Here is a 17965-nt window from a genome sequence, read left to right as displayed (position 1 = left end):
CCCATGAGTAACTCCGGTTTACACAGATTTCACAACCCCACCCTAGGTCCCCTTATGGCTCAGCTGGTAAAGAATCCACCTGCAGTATGGGAGACCTGGGTTTGACCCCTGGGTTGGGAAGATGCCCTGGAGAAGGGAAAGGCTACCCACTCCAGTATTCTACCCTGGAGAATCCCATGGACTGTATAGTCCATGGCATTGCAAAGAGTCGGACATGACTGAACACCTTTACCTTTCACCCTAGGCCAGGAAATACCATCCTCTTATATTCTGAAAAACTATGTAACTCCAGTAATCAAGAAATTACACTTTGATAGACTTTTTTTTTTTTACTTTTAAGGATATATACTTATTTTTCTAGGTTTCGAAATATTAATTTATACAGTCCCATTATGGTGTTTACTAGTCATGTGTGACTGATTTTAAATTAAACGCAAAATTCAGTTCCTCTGTCGCACTGCTACATATCAAGTGCATGTAGTCACATTTGCTGATGGCTGTCATGACAGACAGCACAAAGAAACGTTCCAGCATCACACAAAATTCTACTGGACAGCACCATTCTAGAATTTTACCTTCTAGTTTATTGCAAAATAATTAACTTTCCAGTCTTTTCACTGTAATATCATTCGTAAAAAGATAGCATTTGGTCATAGAAGATTCTCAGTTATATTACTCACTGGAATAGAATTTTCAGAATAGTTTCACATTTACTTGTTATCTATCATGAATATTACTATATATTTTACATAATTACATATACATTTAGTATTTAACAGCTTATTATGCTTGTTTATAACTTAATCATGTTAATAGGCTCTCATTTTATGACTGTCTATTGAATGCTGTGCTATTAAAATATAATATTTTTATACCAGGATAATTATGTAAATAGTTGAAAATAAAGCTAAAACTGTGGCAAGGATTTGATTATTTTTGTTACCTAAGTTGTGATTCCATTTCTTAGGTACAAAAATAAATTAGTATTGATGGTCCATTTTTCCTAAGAATTAAAATAAAACTACAACATTATATTTTGAAGACATTTTCACTTTTGATGGATTGCCACACTTACTGATTGCTGCCAAAATTTTAATAGTAAAAATGCTTCAATTTGGGTTATTATAGTGAAATGTGGTTCAGAATATTGTCAGGTCATGTTGCAAGTACCCATTCTACATTTTATCAGATTTATAGAACCATCATTTCAGAAAAGAGATCTCTCTCTATCTAGTTACATATCTATAAACATATATACATATGTATATTAGTATACACATGTTAAAATTTTGAATTGAGTAGGATATGTATGTCTGCTCTTTCGCTTTCAGGAATTTATGGTAGCAATAGTTATTTTTTTATACAAAAAATGATGATTGGGAAGTAGTTACAATTTTTCTTTGAATTTGCCATCAGATGATACTTATTCACCACATAGTATAGAAAAAAGTAATTTTTTGAGATTCAAAAATCCAGGAGACATACATTGGAAAATACATACAGTATATCTGATTATTGCATTTGTTTATATTAAAGGAATATTTAATTTATAAATAGAATATTTACCTAATAAAGGCTTTTTTTCTCTATTTTTTTTTAGGCTCAGGAGATATGGACAGTATTTCCAAGGTGAGTATTGTATATTCTGTGATTTTAATCTGTATTTTATTCCACACAGAACTCTTATTAAGATTATGAGAGTAACATTATGAATTTTGTTCTTGAATAAGAGCTTGAAAGTAGAAGGCGAGATACAATTAAGTAAAAGTTTAAAATATTAATGTACATAATCTGTGGGAAAGGGTAAAATGAGTCTTTTAAGGTTTCAAAGCATGCTAAGATTCATTTACAGGATGTGATATACATGATTAACTGATACCCAGTGAATAACAATCAGTTTAATCGCATTATGTTGTTGCACATTTGTAAAGCAAACTGACATCGTTTAGATAATCTTGAAAATGTAAAGGAGTCTAGAGCAACATGAAAAGAGGTAAATTTGAAAAAGTGATTATTATATGCATTAAGTATTACATTTTTACATCTCATTTGTCATTCAAACCCTTATCAGGCATTGCTGATGTTCTTAATCATTATTATAGTTGCATAAAATACAGTAAGAAAGTAATTAGAGGGAAGTTATCTTAACAGAAGTAGGAAAGTTCCCCTTCTAATAGCACATGTCCATGTTTTTCCCCTGTCAATCATCTGAGTATCTAAAATTAATCCTTTGCTGAGATGCCTTATATTTTTTGAAGAATACCTAAATAGTTTTTAGGTCATGATGAATTTTAAAATAGTTCTCTGTGGGTCAAATATATATTTAGAATGGCTGATAAGAACTAATTATTAACTACCACTAGAGTGACTCTCTCAGAAGTCTGCTTTATACCAATAAATACAGAAATTCATTAAAGGATGCCTTCATTTTTAATTCCACTTTGAATTTATATTCATGTATAATAAAGTAAAATTCCTGATGCCAAGAAAAGTAAAATGAAGTTGAGCTATGGATATTTCCAAATTAAGACTTCAAATTGAGAAAGAGAGAAGTTTAACTGGCATCCTGACATTATATCTGCATCGCTTGGGTGCTTGGCCTGAGAAGTTTGATATGCAGTTTGGATGTCTGTGTTTAGGAACCACTGGGAAGCTCTTTTTCTTTTCTAAAAATGGGTAAATATATACAATGGGCACTATCTTTCCTCTGGGAAATTATATTAGGTAAGCCTTCAAAAATACTGTTTTCAAAATAAGATTCATTGTATAATTCCATTAGAGACTTCTTTCTCGGAAGCACCTTTACAAACCAGATGACCATGATTATATTGGCTATCTTAGGTATCTGACAATTGATGTTGGCTGAATTGTGCTTTGTGGTCACAGTAAAATGTCTGAAGTTAAATTTGAGAAGCATATTCTAATATCTAAAGATAATTTATTTTACACAAAGGTGGGAATATCCAGTTTGCTTAAGGCCATCTTCCTAAAGCTTCCACTAACATAACCTTGTATACTACATAGATGTAAACAAAATTTTGCATGGGGAAGTACTTTGTAATTATAAAGCACTTTAAAAATTGTTAAGGGCCATAGTAACAAATGAAATACCATCTTCTAATCTACCTTCCTATCAGATCTGTTGCCATGCCGTCTATGCTTATTTTTCCATTCCTATTCCCAGAAACAAGTTTTTCCATCACACTGTGTCTACTGCTAGTAACATTCTCTTGCCTAATGATGTACTGTTTATTCTTGCAGCATTAACTGACCGCCCATTGTGTACTTTTGTGTACTGAATACTGCCTTGTACACTGTGGGAAAATACAAAAGACTTCTTTAAATACAAACATAATCTTCGCCCTCAAGTGGTTCATGTACTTAGGCAGGAATTCCTTCATTCAGTAAACATGAATGTGCCAAGGCATTAATCTGGACTATAAAAATCCAAAGTTAAACAAGATATAGTCTCTGCCCCCAAAAAGCTTAGTATAACTAAGGAGACCAAACAAATACAATAAGGAAAAACTTTTACAAAGGGAAGTTCAAATACATTTCAGTTGACCTAAGAATTATGCCCAAGTAATAAACTTGCCACTCAACAGTGTACTAGAAATGACTAGTTGCATCCATCTTCAAATGGACTCCCAAGCATCTCATTTCTGCACTGCCCCACTGCTCATGCCAGGTTGCGGGCTCTAACCAGGCTGTCAGGGTGATGGCACCACGATTGTCTGTCCCATCTCCACTACACTAATGGTCACTTTATCTCTAATCAGCAGCATCAAACGTACCGTACACTCCCAATTTTTTCTTCCCTACTTCTTTCTACCCACTGCTTAATTTTTCAGTCTTTCACACTGAGCTATACAAGGTGTCACTAACTTCATTTTCCCTATCTTCCTCCTTTCCAACACATGTCCAGCTATCTCAAAAAGCTCTCCTCTCTTTTATTTCCTGGGCTCTTTCCTTTTCATCCTATTCTTTTTCTAGTCATTCTTTGTGAATCGGAAGATGATCTTATTTTTTAATAAACACTACTGCTTATTTTTGTTCACAATCCTTCTTGAGCCTCCAGTTGCATCTTCCTAATTCTCCAATTAAACCTGTATTTTTCTTTTTTTCTTTTTATTTTTAATTAGAGGATAATTACTTTACAATAATGATTTCTGCCATACCTCACATGAATCAGCCACAGGCATACACATGTCCCCTCCCTCTTAAACCTCTCTCCTACCTTCCTCCCAATCCCATCCCTCTAGGTTGTCAAGCATCAGTGTTACATTTTTAAATTTTCCTATTTTAAAAAGTTGTTTGACCAACATAACCATTTTTGTGCACTATAGTCTTGTCTTGTGGATGAAATCTACTGAGATAGTACACAAAATGGAGAAGGCAATGGCACCCCACTCCAGTGTTCTTGCCTGGAAAATCCCATGGATGGAGGAGCCTGGTAGGCTGCAGTCCATGGGGTTGCGAAGAGTTGGACACGACTGAGTGACTTCACTTTCACTTTTCACTTTCATGCACTGGAGAAGGAAATGGCAACCCACCCCAGTGTTCTTGCCTGGAGAATCCCAGGGACGGGGGAGCCTGGTGGGCTGCCGTCTATGGGGTCGCACAGAGTCGGACACGACTGAAGCGACTTAGCAGCAGCACACAAAAACAGAGCTGCAGTTACATGCAACGTATGTTCATTGCCACCGACCGTCATAACCTGCTCTGGGCTGGTGTCTGGAACCGTAACCTGCTCCCCCACCCTAACCTACAATGCCAGTACTGAGTATGTCTCTCCCTGTATCCTCCTCATGTCATCCAGGGACCATCAACAGCACTGTTGATGGTTTCCTTAAGACTCACAACTTCTGTTGTTTTCACAACATTTTACAGCATTTACCTCAGATTTTTTTTTTAATGTCCTATATCATTTCACAATTTTCAGATATACCCAATGACCTAGATAGGAACAAGTTTCAGAGATCTGATATGTAGTTCAGTTATGTACAAGGCTGTGTCCTTCTAACTTCCGTCTCAGTGTTCTTACGTACACCACTCCCTGCTCATAAAACAGCTTAATGCTGGGTCACCACGCTGTGAAAAGACTGCAGGGAAAACAACACCGTGAAGTGTTTTATAAGTATTTAAATATTAATGTACTGTTACTTTTAAACTTCAAATTTTTTTTTAAATTAACACTTTGAATCAGGAATCAATATGAATGTAGCCAGACTTTGAGAGTTTTAAATCAAGAAATGTTATCACTTATATGTAGAATCTAAAAAAAGGTACAAATGAACTTATCGACAAAGCAGAAATAGAGTGACAGATGTAGAAAAGAAGCTTATGGCTACCGGGGGGTAAGCGGGGGGAGGGATAAATTGAGAGATTGGGATTGACATATACACAGCACTCTATATAAAATAAAGAACTAATATGGACCTACCGTGTAGCACAGGGCACTCCACTCAGTACTGTGTAACGGCCTGTATGAGAAGAGAATCTTAGGAAAAAAAAGCATGGGTGTATGCATTTGTATAACTTACTCACTTTGGTATACACTTGAAACACAACATTGTAAATCAACTATACACAATTTAAAAAAATGTTTAAATATAAAATGAAAAAATTTCTAAAGGACTGATAGATGGCAGAAGTGCAACAGAGTCTGGGAGCAGCCCAGCTTAGTCAGAGATGCTGTTCCTCTCAGGGTATCTTGCACGCTTCTGACTGGGGGTCCGAATATTACACGAGGATGGAGAGGGCTTATTTCATCTTTTTTTTGAATACGTCAAAGTATACAGCTCAGATACCCTTATAGAGGTACATTAGATTATTTTTTACTCCCAAGATTACAGTTTGTCCATGAAATGACAAGTCTGTCTGGATCAAAAAGACTGCTAGACTTGGGGTAAATCCTACAATATTTTTTAAAATAAATTTTCCCTTTTTTGAACTAAGTCAATATTATCGTTCCTAATTTTAAAACAGTTGATTAATAATTTATTTTAGTGAGTTGTAGCTTAAGTAATTGCACCTCAATTTTACTTAATTTTTTTTTCCAGGAAATCAAGTTATCCCTGTACATTTCAAAGTTCAGTTATTTTATACTTAGGAAACTCACATTTTCATAGGAAAAACAATTGTCAAAAAAATAGAACCCTCTTTATGCCATGCAGTGGTTCCTGGGCCCTTGGGGTTCACTGGCTAACAGAGCTCCTATGGACTTCAGAGAATCCATGTTCTCAGATCCTCCCTCTGAGGTGCAGAGCAGGACAAGACACGAGCTGTATTTACACCAGCTCATCTACCTGTTTCTGCTTTACACTGTAACCGTATTTTTTAAAAGCCTATATTCTTCTGGGAATAACTCATTCATGAAATTTTCATTTGTATGACGTAAGTCAGAATCCTCAGAAATTTTCTTTGGAAAAAAAAAAAAAATCTAAAAACTTATTCAGAAACAGAATATAAATGGCAGTGACTCAGGAAAAGACTCCAAAGCCTGGCTTCCAGTTGAAATAACAAGTGCGAGTTTTCACCCTCGCAGTTTATTTTTGCAAGAGTCCCTCGGTCACAGCTGCAGGCCTATGTGCGCATGCTCCGTGCGCCGCTGCCGCTCTGCATTCCCCATCGAGGTGGAGTGTCAGATGACCTCACGTGGCTAGAATCACACAGGAAAATTTAAATAGAGCACAAAGCAACATACTGCTAATTTAGTGTTTGACTGGATAGCTCCTATCAACCATTTTATCTTAAGAGTTTTGAATACATCTACTCAAATGGTTGGAAAGGATTCTAGATCACTCCGCACATGAGCCTCCTTTCCCTCTACAAGTACATACTGAATTCTCAAGTTCTAGGGTATTTATTCCTCTTGTTCTTAACTATCGTTAACTATTTTCTTTTTTTCCTTATGGTTCATATAAAAATAATGGCTAAAATCGTGTTACTGATGTAAAATGCATGTAGAATTAAAGGGAAATGTTTATGAAAATAGAGACCTTTGAGTCTGCTTAGTAAAATCACCTGGGGAAGGCATTGTCCCATCCTTTCTAATCAGTGGGTAGCCCACGGTGTTCATCATGGGCCTCCTGGAAATGTTTCTTAAAATCTCCAGAGTCCTAGGAACTCCATAAACTGAAGGTGGGATTTTGAATAAATATTGATTCTGAGATTAACATGAAGAGTTATGGTGAGTTATTTGGGGTTTCTGTCTTTTAATTTTCATTTGGGAAAGTATATAGGTCCTGTCAAGGTACCAAGAATGAAATGGAATACATGGTAGAAGTTTGAGGTAGGAATTATATCTACTTTGTTCTTAGAGATGATGCTATAGATCCCATGTTTGAAACAGTACAATGTAAAAGGGAAATTAAAATCTTAAAAATGCTGTGTTTTCTAAATCTTGTTTACAGAATTCTCCCAATAATATGAGCCTGAGTAATCAGCCGGGCACTCCAAGGGATGATGGCGAAATGGGGGGAAATTTCTTAAATCCTTTTCAGAGTGAGAGTGTAAGTATTCCCTTGACTACATTATTATATCCAGATTTTATTTCTGAAGCTCTTCTTTAGAATAAATGCATAAAGCCATTATTATGATTATTTAGAGTTCAATAGGTTGATCTTTTAAGAGTTAGAAAATGTGAAATTTCTTTGAAAACATTAAAAAATGCACTTTCAACTCTGATTATACGTACATGGTTACAAAAATGAAAATTCTAATAGTTTTTCTACAGAAAACATACATTATGAAGGAATCTACTAGAAACAGGTTGCACGTGTGATCATTTTCCTCAGTCTTCGCGTGACTGAAGCATCCTGGGTCACCGCAAAACCAAGTCTGTTCTCAGTGCTGCCCTTTGAGGCTCTGAAACTTATCTCTAAGATGCCTGTACTTCACACTCTAGACTTTCCTGCCTGATGTGTTAATGTGTTGTTTACATTTAACCTGAACTAGATACTCACATCATTTTTTGTGTGACTATAGTTTTAAACAAAGGCAGCGTTTCATGTCTACATAAAAATAGCAGCAGCTTCTGCTGCTGCTAAGTCACATCAGTCGTGTCCGACTCTGTGCGACCCCATAGATGGCAGCCCACCAGGCTCCCCCGTCCCTGGGATTCTCCAGGCAAGAACACTGGAGTGGGTTGCCATTTCCTTCTCCAGTGCATGAAAGTGAAAAGTGAAAGTGAAGTAGCTCAGGCGTGTCCGACTCTTAGCAGCCCCATGGACTGCTGCCCACCAGGCTCCTCCATGGGATTTTCCAGGCAAGAGCACTGGAGTGGGGTGCCATTGCCTTCTCCAGACAGCAGCAGAGCAGCAATAAAATTCATTCCTTCATGTAACAGTTACTGAGCACTCGCCAAAGCAATATGCTAGGCACTGGAGAGACCAAAAGGGCAACGTGGCATCTTTCTCAAGGAATGATTACACTATACAGTAGTTAATTAACTGGTTTTTTTTTCACACTAGAAATACCTATAGAATTTTTAAAAATACAATTTCCCAGAAGCCTCCCTAGACCCAGGGACTCAGGATTTCCAGGAGTAGGGCCCAGCATACTTCCAGGTGAAAAAGCTTCCTCAGCGATGCTGATCCACATTCTCTGCTAAGGATGCCTGAACTGGAATGAAGAACTTCAGAACCCAAGCTGGTTTCATGTTCACAGCATCAGTGCCTCCAGGACACGTGCTGCCATTATTAAAATCATGGAGGATCTGCCAAACCATAAACAGACTCAGAAGAGAAACCCTTCTGATCTCACCTTCATTTTGCCCTAATTCAACCTTTACCAGAGATCAGAATTTGAAGCAGTAGCTTGTAGCATGCCTAACTTTTACCCAGAATAGCTGCTTCCCAAAATGGAACCCAAGATTGAGTGTTCTGTGGATTCTTTTACTTCTTGGTATTGACCTAGCACCTCTACCTGGGACAAGACTTCCTGTAATTTTAGACTTGACTTCTGTTAAAACTAGACATAAGATTACACTGATTTTTAGTTTGGCTTTTATTTGCATGCTATATATGATTAGTGGGGACAAGAAAGGTATACATAAAATTTTGTATTAAAAAAAAATCAAAAGATTAGCCCATCAGTGATGAGGAAACAGAAAAATGTGAGAAATTATGTAGTTTGTCATAACACTTAGGGTTATAGGATTTTGTTTTTTTAAGATCCTGGTTCTTTCACTAGTTTGCTTCAAGACTATGGACAAATTAATTTTAATTAGTTACTATTCTCTTTATCTAATTAGAGACATTAATTTCATTTTATGTTAATTCTTCCAGTAACAAAATTTTATAATTCAGTGAGGTATATGATAATTAATTCAGTTCAATTAGACATGTGATGAGCCTGTAGTATGCAGAGCACTAGGTTAAGGACAAAGTATTCTGAAATAAACATAACACATCCCTAACCTCAAAGAATGCAATCTGATGGGGAAAATGTGTTCACACAACTAATTAAACCACGTGTCAGATTCACAAGTACTGTAATAGATAGAAACCATGTGTTTAAAGAGCACTGAGGAAATTTATCAGCTTTGTATTGGATAAGAAAACTTCTTTAAAGAGATCCCGTGTGACTTTAACTTTAGGGGCCAGGACGAGAGGAACTCTCCCCACTCTTCCTTCCCAGACCTTGTTGGTGACAGCTTGTTCGTCGGGGAGGGGCCAGCTTCATAGTGGGCATCAGAGTGCTTTTCGTGGTGATCAGAAAACCAGATAGAAAGGAAGTTTAAAATCTACTTTGTGTAAACACCAGCCTCGCCCTCTGGCCCCAAGTGGACTATGCACACACCAACCAGCACACCCCTTTGGGACTGTGTGCACAGCACAGAGAGCAGCTGAGTGGGGCTTCCCCCTCCCCTGGCCCGGCCTTGCTACCCTTGAAGCCAGGAAGCAGGTAAAATGCCAAGCTGCTATGCAAAGTTACAAAAAAAAAAAAAAAAAAGCCAAAAGCTCCAGCCTGTCTCCCTTCCCCTCTCTCCTGTCCCCACTAGAAAAGTCCCCCAAAGAGAACTACTTGGATGGGGTGGAGAACCTGCCTCTGCCTAGAGTGTAGTGCAGCCCTGGAAGCAGGTAGCGCAGCCCTGGAAGCAGGTCCACACTGGCCACCGGCCGTCCCCCTCTCCCTGCTGTGAGGGGTCTCCACTATGAATGACGCCCTTGTTATGGATTCTTCTATTACATTTTTGTTTGCACTTTAAAAGATCAAGAAACAGAGCAGAGAGGAGGAAGACAAAAGAAATTCATTGCAAATTGTAGTAGTATGTAGACATATGTAGACAAATGTAGTAAGGCCTTAAAGCCGTACATAGACTAGGTATCTCTGCTAAGTTAGCTTTACTATCATCAAGGAAAAGCAGAACTACTTAATGAATTCAAAAAGAAAACATTTCCCATGACTAAACATGCAAATCAGATTCTAGTGTTTAATGCACATAAAGTCTGTAAAGCCAAAATTTTTGAGCAGTCTGCCTTTTGAGGGCTTGTCAGTCTTTATTTTGAAGTTTAACCACAGAAGAAGCCTGGGAAAGAAGCAAACATCTATTAACTGATTGTTACAGACACTGTCCCAGTTATTTCACACATGCTGCTTAATGCAATCCATATACAGACGGAAATGTCCCCCCAAAGGCAGAAACCTTGAAGTGCCAACGCACTTTATGTAGAAAAATGTGAACCAAAAAAATAGAGCCACTATTCAAACTCTTTGGGGCGGGGGAGGAAATCATAAACAAGTCTTTGTTTCAAAAAACAAAGATGCCCCCTAGTGTTCAAACTCTAGAAAATGTTTGGTTTTGAAAACGATACAAAAAGGTTCAATTCAAAATCGTGCTTCATGCCTCTCAGGAGAAAGCAGTCATATTTCTTGAATTAATTTAGCATAATACTTTGCCATAGCATTGAACTATAATCAGCTGAGCAAACATGCTGTTAAAATAATGTTGCCAAATAGGAATTATCAACCAAGCAGTAGATCATTTATTACCCTTACTGCCTTTGGTCATTTTCTGCTATTGCAAAGAAATCACATATGCCCCCATGTATTTTTTTGTTTACATAGCCACATACACACTAGATTTATTTCACTTTAGTTCATCTCATTATCTCTTATTTAATAAGAAAAGAAAATATCTAGATGCTTAGAAATAAACATAAGATCTGAAGTGTTCTTAAAGTGTATGAACAGAAACGCACACGCATTGGTTGAAGAGTTAATGGGTGCTTCCGATGAAGTCCATGGTACGTGAAGTGGGTACAATACATTCTCTAGTTCACGCTTTACATGCTAAACCAAACACTGATGCAGTCAACAGCTTTGTAAGGCCAAAACTGTTCTCATCTGACGGAAGAGAACCTGATGTCACAGCCTCCCGCATAAACACTAGAATATGCCATGGCGCACTGATGCAGTGGCACAACAGAAGCATTGCAGTGTGGCCTCAGGACAGCACGCCGTGAATATTTCACGTCTCTTAAGTGCCAGCAGCAGCAGCAGCAGCAGCAAGTACGATATCCCATTTAACACCTACTCTTTCTTTTACTTCTGGAAAAAAATGTCAGCTGTTTCTCTTCTGCTTGAATAGCAATAATAGCAAAATTCCTTTTTGCTTGCACATTCTGTGCGTTTTCCTAGAAATTGTGTGATTTCCCTCAATCTCACTTAGTTGAAGCAGTTTCAATAAAGGCAACAGCAGATAAGTGGTTTACAGCCTTAGCAGTGCAAATAGCCCATCATTTATACAGACAGTTACACACAGTCTATTTTACTGTTCCAAATATACTCAGAGCCTCATCTTACAGTTACTTGTACTTTCAAATTTTAAATTGTATTAGATGCTTGCTAATTTTTCTGAGTTGTGTTGCTTAGAGATGATGCTTCCATCCTTTCTAAATCTGGCCCTGACTTTCTCGGTGTACCCTATTTTTCCACTCAGTTTCCTCCCTGAATAAACCTAACTCTCTTTAACTTCCCAATGAATCTGTAACAGATTCTCATTTTACTGTAAGATTTGCTTGAGACATTTGAAATACTACAGGTTTAAAATCTTAACAATTGCCAGTGTTAAGAAATAGGAACAACCAATAAACATGCTTGGTAGCAGGGAATGTGCTCATATATTTGTTTGCATATATGCATACTTTTAACAGTGTATAATTAGAATGAATACTGTAATGTATTCTTAACAATATTACCTAATGTCACTTGACATATGAATGAACTGGAATAATCCTTATGAAAAAAGGATTCAGGGATTTTTAAAATCCGATTATTCAGGATGTGCATTAAATGAGATGGTCTGTAGAATTAATTATGACTTACCCAGAAAATTTTTCCAACATACCCTTTGAAGTCCTTTCAGAAAAGCTTTAAAGGCTTTTACTGTTTTTAGATTGGCACAATATACCCATTAAAGTCTTTGTCTTTAAAATAATGATCGATGATCTTGCTGTGTTGTTTAAAATTAAATCCAGTTAAATTTTCAGGTCCTAAATTAGACTAGCTACATCTTAAGGGCTTAGTAGCCATGTGTGGCTAATGGCTGCTGTGCTGGACAGCACAGAATAGAACATATCCATCATCACAGAAGGTTCTGTGTGCAATATGACTGATTCACTGATTCTTACTATAAATAACAGTAGCCATAGAAAGCATCCCTGATCTGGGAAGATCCCCTGGAAAAGGAAATGGCACCCACTCCAATATTCTTGCATGGGAAATCCATGGACAGAGGACCCTGGTGGGCTATAGTCCATGGGGGTCATGAAGAGTCAGACACAACTTAGTGACTGAACAACAACAAATTTCCTGTGCCCGTTTTGCCATATTCTAATGTTTTATACTTTTGATAAGACATTGATACCCATTTATCTTGTTTAGTTTTGCTCCTAAATGTCAAATACCAAAATATAATTGTTTGTCGAAGTCTGTGGATAGCTTGTGGCAGCACCTGTCATTCCTTGTCGTGGAGATTTGCATGGTTTCTCCTGATGAGTTGGGGGTAGATCCCCTCCCAGCACAGGGTCAGGGTGGGCTCCACTTCACAGATCCTTGTCTATGATTGTTTGGGGTTTGGGGCTTTATTTAACTTTGCTTTTTGCTGCCACTGTCAAGCTTAAAGGGGAAAACATTTTCTATCAGATTGAATCCCCTTTGTCTTTTCTAGCAGTCTCCCCTTTTATCAACCTACTCATTGTACTCCACCATGGAAAGTCAGTAACATGTCTAATTTAGCTTTTCTAGACTGAATGGAAATCTGAGGCTATTAAATGATTAACAAGTAGATTTTTTCTTGATTGGACCTGTGTTTAAAGAATTAACAATCCTCCTCTTAGGCTCTGGTGACCCGTTTTCAGGCCTAGTTGTCTACTTTTACTCAAGATCAATGTGGGGTTTTGGGTTTAAGCCATAGATAAACTCTGATGCCTTTCAGTCCAGACTTCTGCCAGCTGAACCACTGTTGCCCTGCACTCTTCCCTGGGAAATCCTGCTTTCTCCATATTAACAAATCCATCCATATCTAGTCCACACCTTATACCTCATTTCTGATTCCTACACTGCCTTAGTTCATCTGGAGTTCACATCATCTGTTCTCTCTGCTCCCTTTTCAGAAGGTTCATGCCCTTCTTCTCAGGATCATCATTGTTCCTGGTTAAGCCCTTGCAGAATGGACCAAACCCTCTCACTTTATCTGCCTCTTTCCATGAGGCACAATCATTAGTACCACATTAAAAGGAATTCCCTTTTACCTTGGTCCTCAGTTCAGTTCAGTCGCTCAGTCATATCTGACTTTTTATGACTTGTGAACTACAGCACGCCAGACCTCCCTATCCATCACTAACTCCGGGAGTTTACCCAAACTCATGTCCATCGAGTTGGTGATGCCATCCAACCATCTTATCCTTTGTCATCCCCTTCTCCTCCCGCCTTCAATCTTGCCCAGCATCAGGGTCTTTTCAGATGAGTCAGTTCTTCGCATCAGGTGGCCAAAGTATTGGAGTTTCAGCTTCAGCATCAGTCCTTCCAATGAACACCCAGGACTGATCTCCTTTAGGATGGACTGGTTGGATCTCCTTGCAGTCCAAGGGACTCTCAAGAGTCTTCTCCAACACCATAGTTCAAAAGCATCGATTGATGTACTGGAGAAGGGAATGGCAAATCACTTCAGTATTTTTTGCCTTGAGAACCCCATGAACAGTATGAAAAGGCCCTGGTCCTCAGTTTTTTATAAAACATATAAAGTATTTAAGAGCTCATATTTACATCTAATCTGGAAACCCCCTTCATCCAGAGGCCATTCCATTTGTAGCAGATGCTTCTCCCATGGCAGATGATCTAGAATGTGTTGTCCAAGACAGAGGCCACCAGCTGCATTTAAATAAGTTGAAGTTAAATCATGTTAAAATTTTAGTTCCTAGCCACGTTTCCTGTGCTCAAGTTGCCACATGTGGCTGGTGGCTTTCGTGCTGGACACCACAGATTGTGGAACATGGCCACCACTGAAGTAAGTTCTGTTGGGTGGTGCTACTCTGGAACTCTTCCATCACAGTCTATTCCTCAAGAGTATGAGGGCACATCGCAGCACTGTTTACAGTAGCCCAGACATTTAGCAACCTAAATGTTCATCGACAGAGGAATGGATAAAAGCAGATGTGGTACCTATAGACAATGGAATATTACTCGGCCATCAAAAAGAATGAAATAATGCCATTTGCAGCAACACGGATGGACCCAGAGATTTTCATGCTGAATGAAATCAGACAGAGAAGGAGAAATACCATATGACATCCCTTACACGTGGAATCGAAAAAGAAATGATACAAATGAACGTACTTACAAAACAGGAAGAGACTCGCAGACTTAGAGAACAAACTTATGGTAGCCAAGGGTGAAAGATGGAGGAAGGGATAGTTGGGGAGTTTAGGATGGACATGTACACACTGCTGTATTTAATTTTTTCTTAATCTATGTGTTGTATTGAAGTATAGTTGACATAGTGTTTCAGGTGCCCAGCAAGGTGATTCAAGTATACATGCACACGTATTTTTCAGGTTATTTTGCCTTATAAGTTATTACAAAATAGCGACTACTTTCCCTGTGCTATACAGTAAACCTTTGTTGCTTGTTGCATATCTTTTTTTTTTTTAATTAGAAATCTAGCATCTGTTCATACTAAGTCAAACAAATGGAATCCAATTGTCAAATTTTTTAGTTAGGTAAAAATTCATGTTTTCTAAAATATATATTATACATATTATTTATATATGTGTATACAAAAGCACTTCCATTATGCTTGATAAAGGCTTGAGAAAACATCAAACAAAAAAGTGATGGAGAAATTGGAAAACAAACTAAATGAAATGGGAGCGCTGAATATGAAATAGAAAAAGTGAAACAAACTAGAGAAAAGTAAAAGATCATCATAGAGTCCAGGTGTTTTTAAACATGGCTGCTCGTTAGAGACACATCTGGAGTTTTGGAGAAAAAATAATACCTGGGCCTTAAAGTAGATAACCAACAAGGACCTACAGTATAGCACATGAAACTCTACTCACTTACGTGGCAGCCTGGAGAGGAGGGGAGTTTGGGGGAGAATGGATACATGTGTATGTGTGGCTGAGTCCCCTCACTCTCCCCCTGAAACTATCACAACACTTAATCAGCTATACCCCAGTACAAAATAAAAAGCTTTAAAAAAGCTTTTTATGAGGGTGTATTGGCATCATTATCAGAATAACTGCTCTATTTATCATTTATAAGACTATGTTTCCAAATTTCTGAAAGCCTCACCTCTACCAGTGGTCAGCCTCAAACTGACAAGTAGCACGTGGCAGCAGAGCCCCTACTTCCGCCCAGAAGTGCTTGTGGATTGAGACTGGAGTCAGAGTTTCAGGGAAGTTTATATGCTGAAGTATAAATCAGACTCTAAGTATTGATATTTTTTCAGTGCTCTAGTGAGGATTTCTTATGGCCAGCTAGAAGTTCAATTATTAATCCAGCATTTACTGAGCACATTTCTGTGTTTCTGATAAATACATAGTTTTAAGGGGTTTATATTCAAACCTCCCAAAACCCCTTTAAGATTAATACTGTCATTAAGCAGAATTAACAGGTGAGGAAACAAGCACCGAGAGGCTAGTAGCCTCCCATCTTAACCAAGCTAGCAGAAAATGAAGACTAGCCTGCCCCTCATACTTATTTCATATGGTTCGACCTCGGGCTAGATTTTTGCCCTAGTTGTTCCGAGGGCCCATAAAACCTGAATCTGGCTAGAAGAAAAAAAGCTAAGGGACCGGGTAATTATCAACCCTTTACGCTCAGAGAGAGGACAGGACTGGTTGCTTTCCAGAGGAAATAGTTATCATTTCAGGACAGTCAATTCTATATAATTTACTCTTTTCCTGCTTGCTAAATTTTTATGGTGTATTAAAAGCTTGTTCATAAAAAGCATTAAAATTCACAGTTACTATTGTTTACCAAGAGGGATGTCAGTGGCCTGTAGAAGTGTTGTTAAAATATGGATTCTTCTCTCCTAGTACTCCCCTAGCATGACAATGAGTGTGTGATCCATCACCAAGTCTCCTCATGGAAACCATAATGAGTCAGCCCTCCACAGAACTACTACGGAAGAAAATTATTCATCACAGTGTACAGTTAAACCGAGGAATCTCAGTCACACCAAACCAACCTTTTTATTTCCTGCTCTCTCCCCTATTTTGTGAAGAAAGCGGGTCCAAACGTGATTCGAACAACTGTACGGAGCGGCACATTAGAATTGCCCTCAACTGAACTGCAAATGATTATCTGTGTATGTATATGTGTGGGAAAGAGAATGTATTGTATGTGCGTATGTTATACGGACACATGCACATACATGCATTGACCCACAGGACATTGTAAAATACTATCACATGACATCTTAAGTAGAATGAGTAGGGACTTTTATTCCATCCTTTTTTTCACGTTTACATTTTAATTATTAAAAGTTGCTCCTGCCCCTCCCTGAACTATTTTGTGCTGTGTATATCACTGCTTTATATAAGTTATTTTTTAAGGTGAACTCAGATGTTATGGTTTTGTAAATGTCTGCAATCATGGATAGGAATAAAATCGCTTATTTGAGAGCTTTCATTAAATCGCGTGTGATGCAAGTTATCCTGTGAATGACAACGTGTACTAAGAAAAGAAGTGTGTCTTCATCTTTATGTCAAATCAAACAATTTCTCAGTAACCTTCAGTGAGTATTTTTGTACTTTTTATGTAGGAAAAAAACTTCAAATCAACAGAAGCTTAGCTGGGGCCTAACACAGTATATTTCTGCAGTAACTGCTCTAGGTGGAATTCTTGATTTGGCTTAGATGATACAGAAAATCAGTAATTAGTCGCAGTTGCTTAAACCATAGCAATAAAGTGCCAGGGGTCATCATATTTTTAGCAACACATTTTCTCTGTAACACGATAAAGCCCAGACGTAGTAACTATTTGCTTGAATTAGTCACTTGTCACCAGGAATGCTAGAGCTCAGTTTTTTAATAAGATACTAATGTGAAATGGTGCCTCATTTTTATTCAGACTTCTTGTGAACATTTTCACATAGACACTGCAGAGAGATACATGCAAATGATTGAGGCTTTTAGCACAAGGGAGAAGGAAAATTTTAATCACACCCCAGGGGTTCTGTGCCACTTCTCTACCCCTGTATCTTACTAGTGGCAGAATTGACAGTGTCCCTACTCGCTGGCAGCAAAGCAGGTGCTGTGTTCCCAGGATATAGGACTTTTATTAGAGGGAAATTATTGTAGTCATTGACATCAGTCATATGAATCTACTTCGTATAACTGTTCAGAAAACATTAGAAAAATTTAAACAAAACACTTCCCTTATGAAAACACATTGCTCTGTGGCCTTTTCCAGATCTTGTGTGTTTCCTGTGTTCCATCTTACATGTAAACAC

The 17965-nt window shown here is 37.9% G+C and overlaps 1 protein-coding gene across 1 annotated transcript in view; it reads left to right on the top strand.

The window, feature by feature from the left end:
• The window catches only part of SSBP2 (single-stranded DNA binding protein 2), a gene marked incomplete at its 5' end in the record, with an annotated part of 221161 nt that extends 204014 nt beyond the window's left edge, over positions 1-17147 (top strand). Inside the window, 3 exons of the mRNA XM_010863391.1 lie at positions 1601-1629; positions 7416-7514; positions 16548-17147. Coding sequence (XP_010861693.1) covers positions 1601-1629; positions 7416-7514; positions 16548-16577 — 158 coding nt within the window. The remainder of the gene's footprint in view (positions 1-1600; positions 1630-7415; positions 7515-16547) is intronic.
• Between the last annotated feature and the right edge of the window lie 818 nt (positions 17148-17965).

The sequence above is a fragment of the Bison bison genome, unplaced genomic scaffold, assembly GCF_000754665.1.
Source record: "Bison bison bison isolate TAMUID 2011002044 unplaced genomic scaffold, Bison_UMD1.0 scf7180017864490, whole genome shotgun sequence".
Classification (NCBI taxonomy): Eukaryota; Metazoa; Chordata; class Mammalia; order Artiodactyla; family Bovidae; genus Bison; species Bison bison.
Note: the sequence above shows the minus strand (reverse complement) of the source record. Positions and strands in the feature narration are given on the sequence as shown.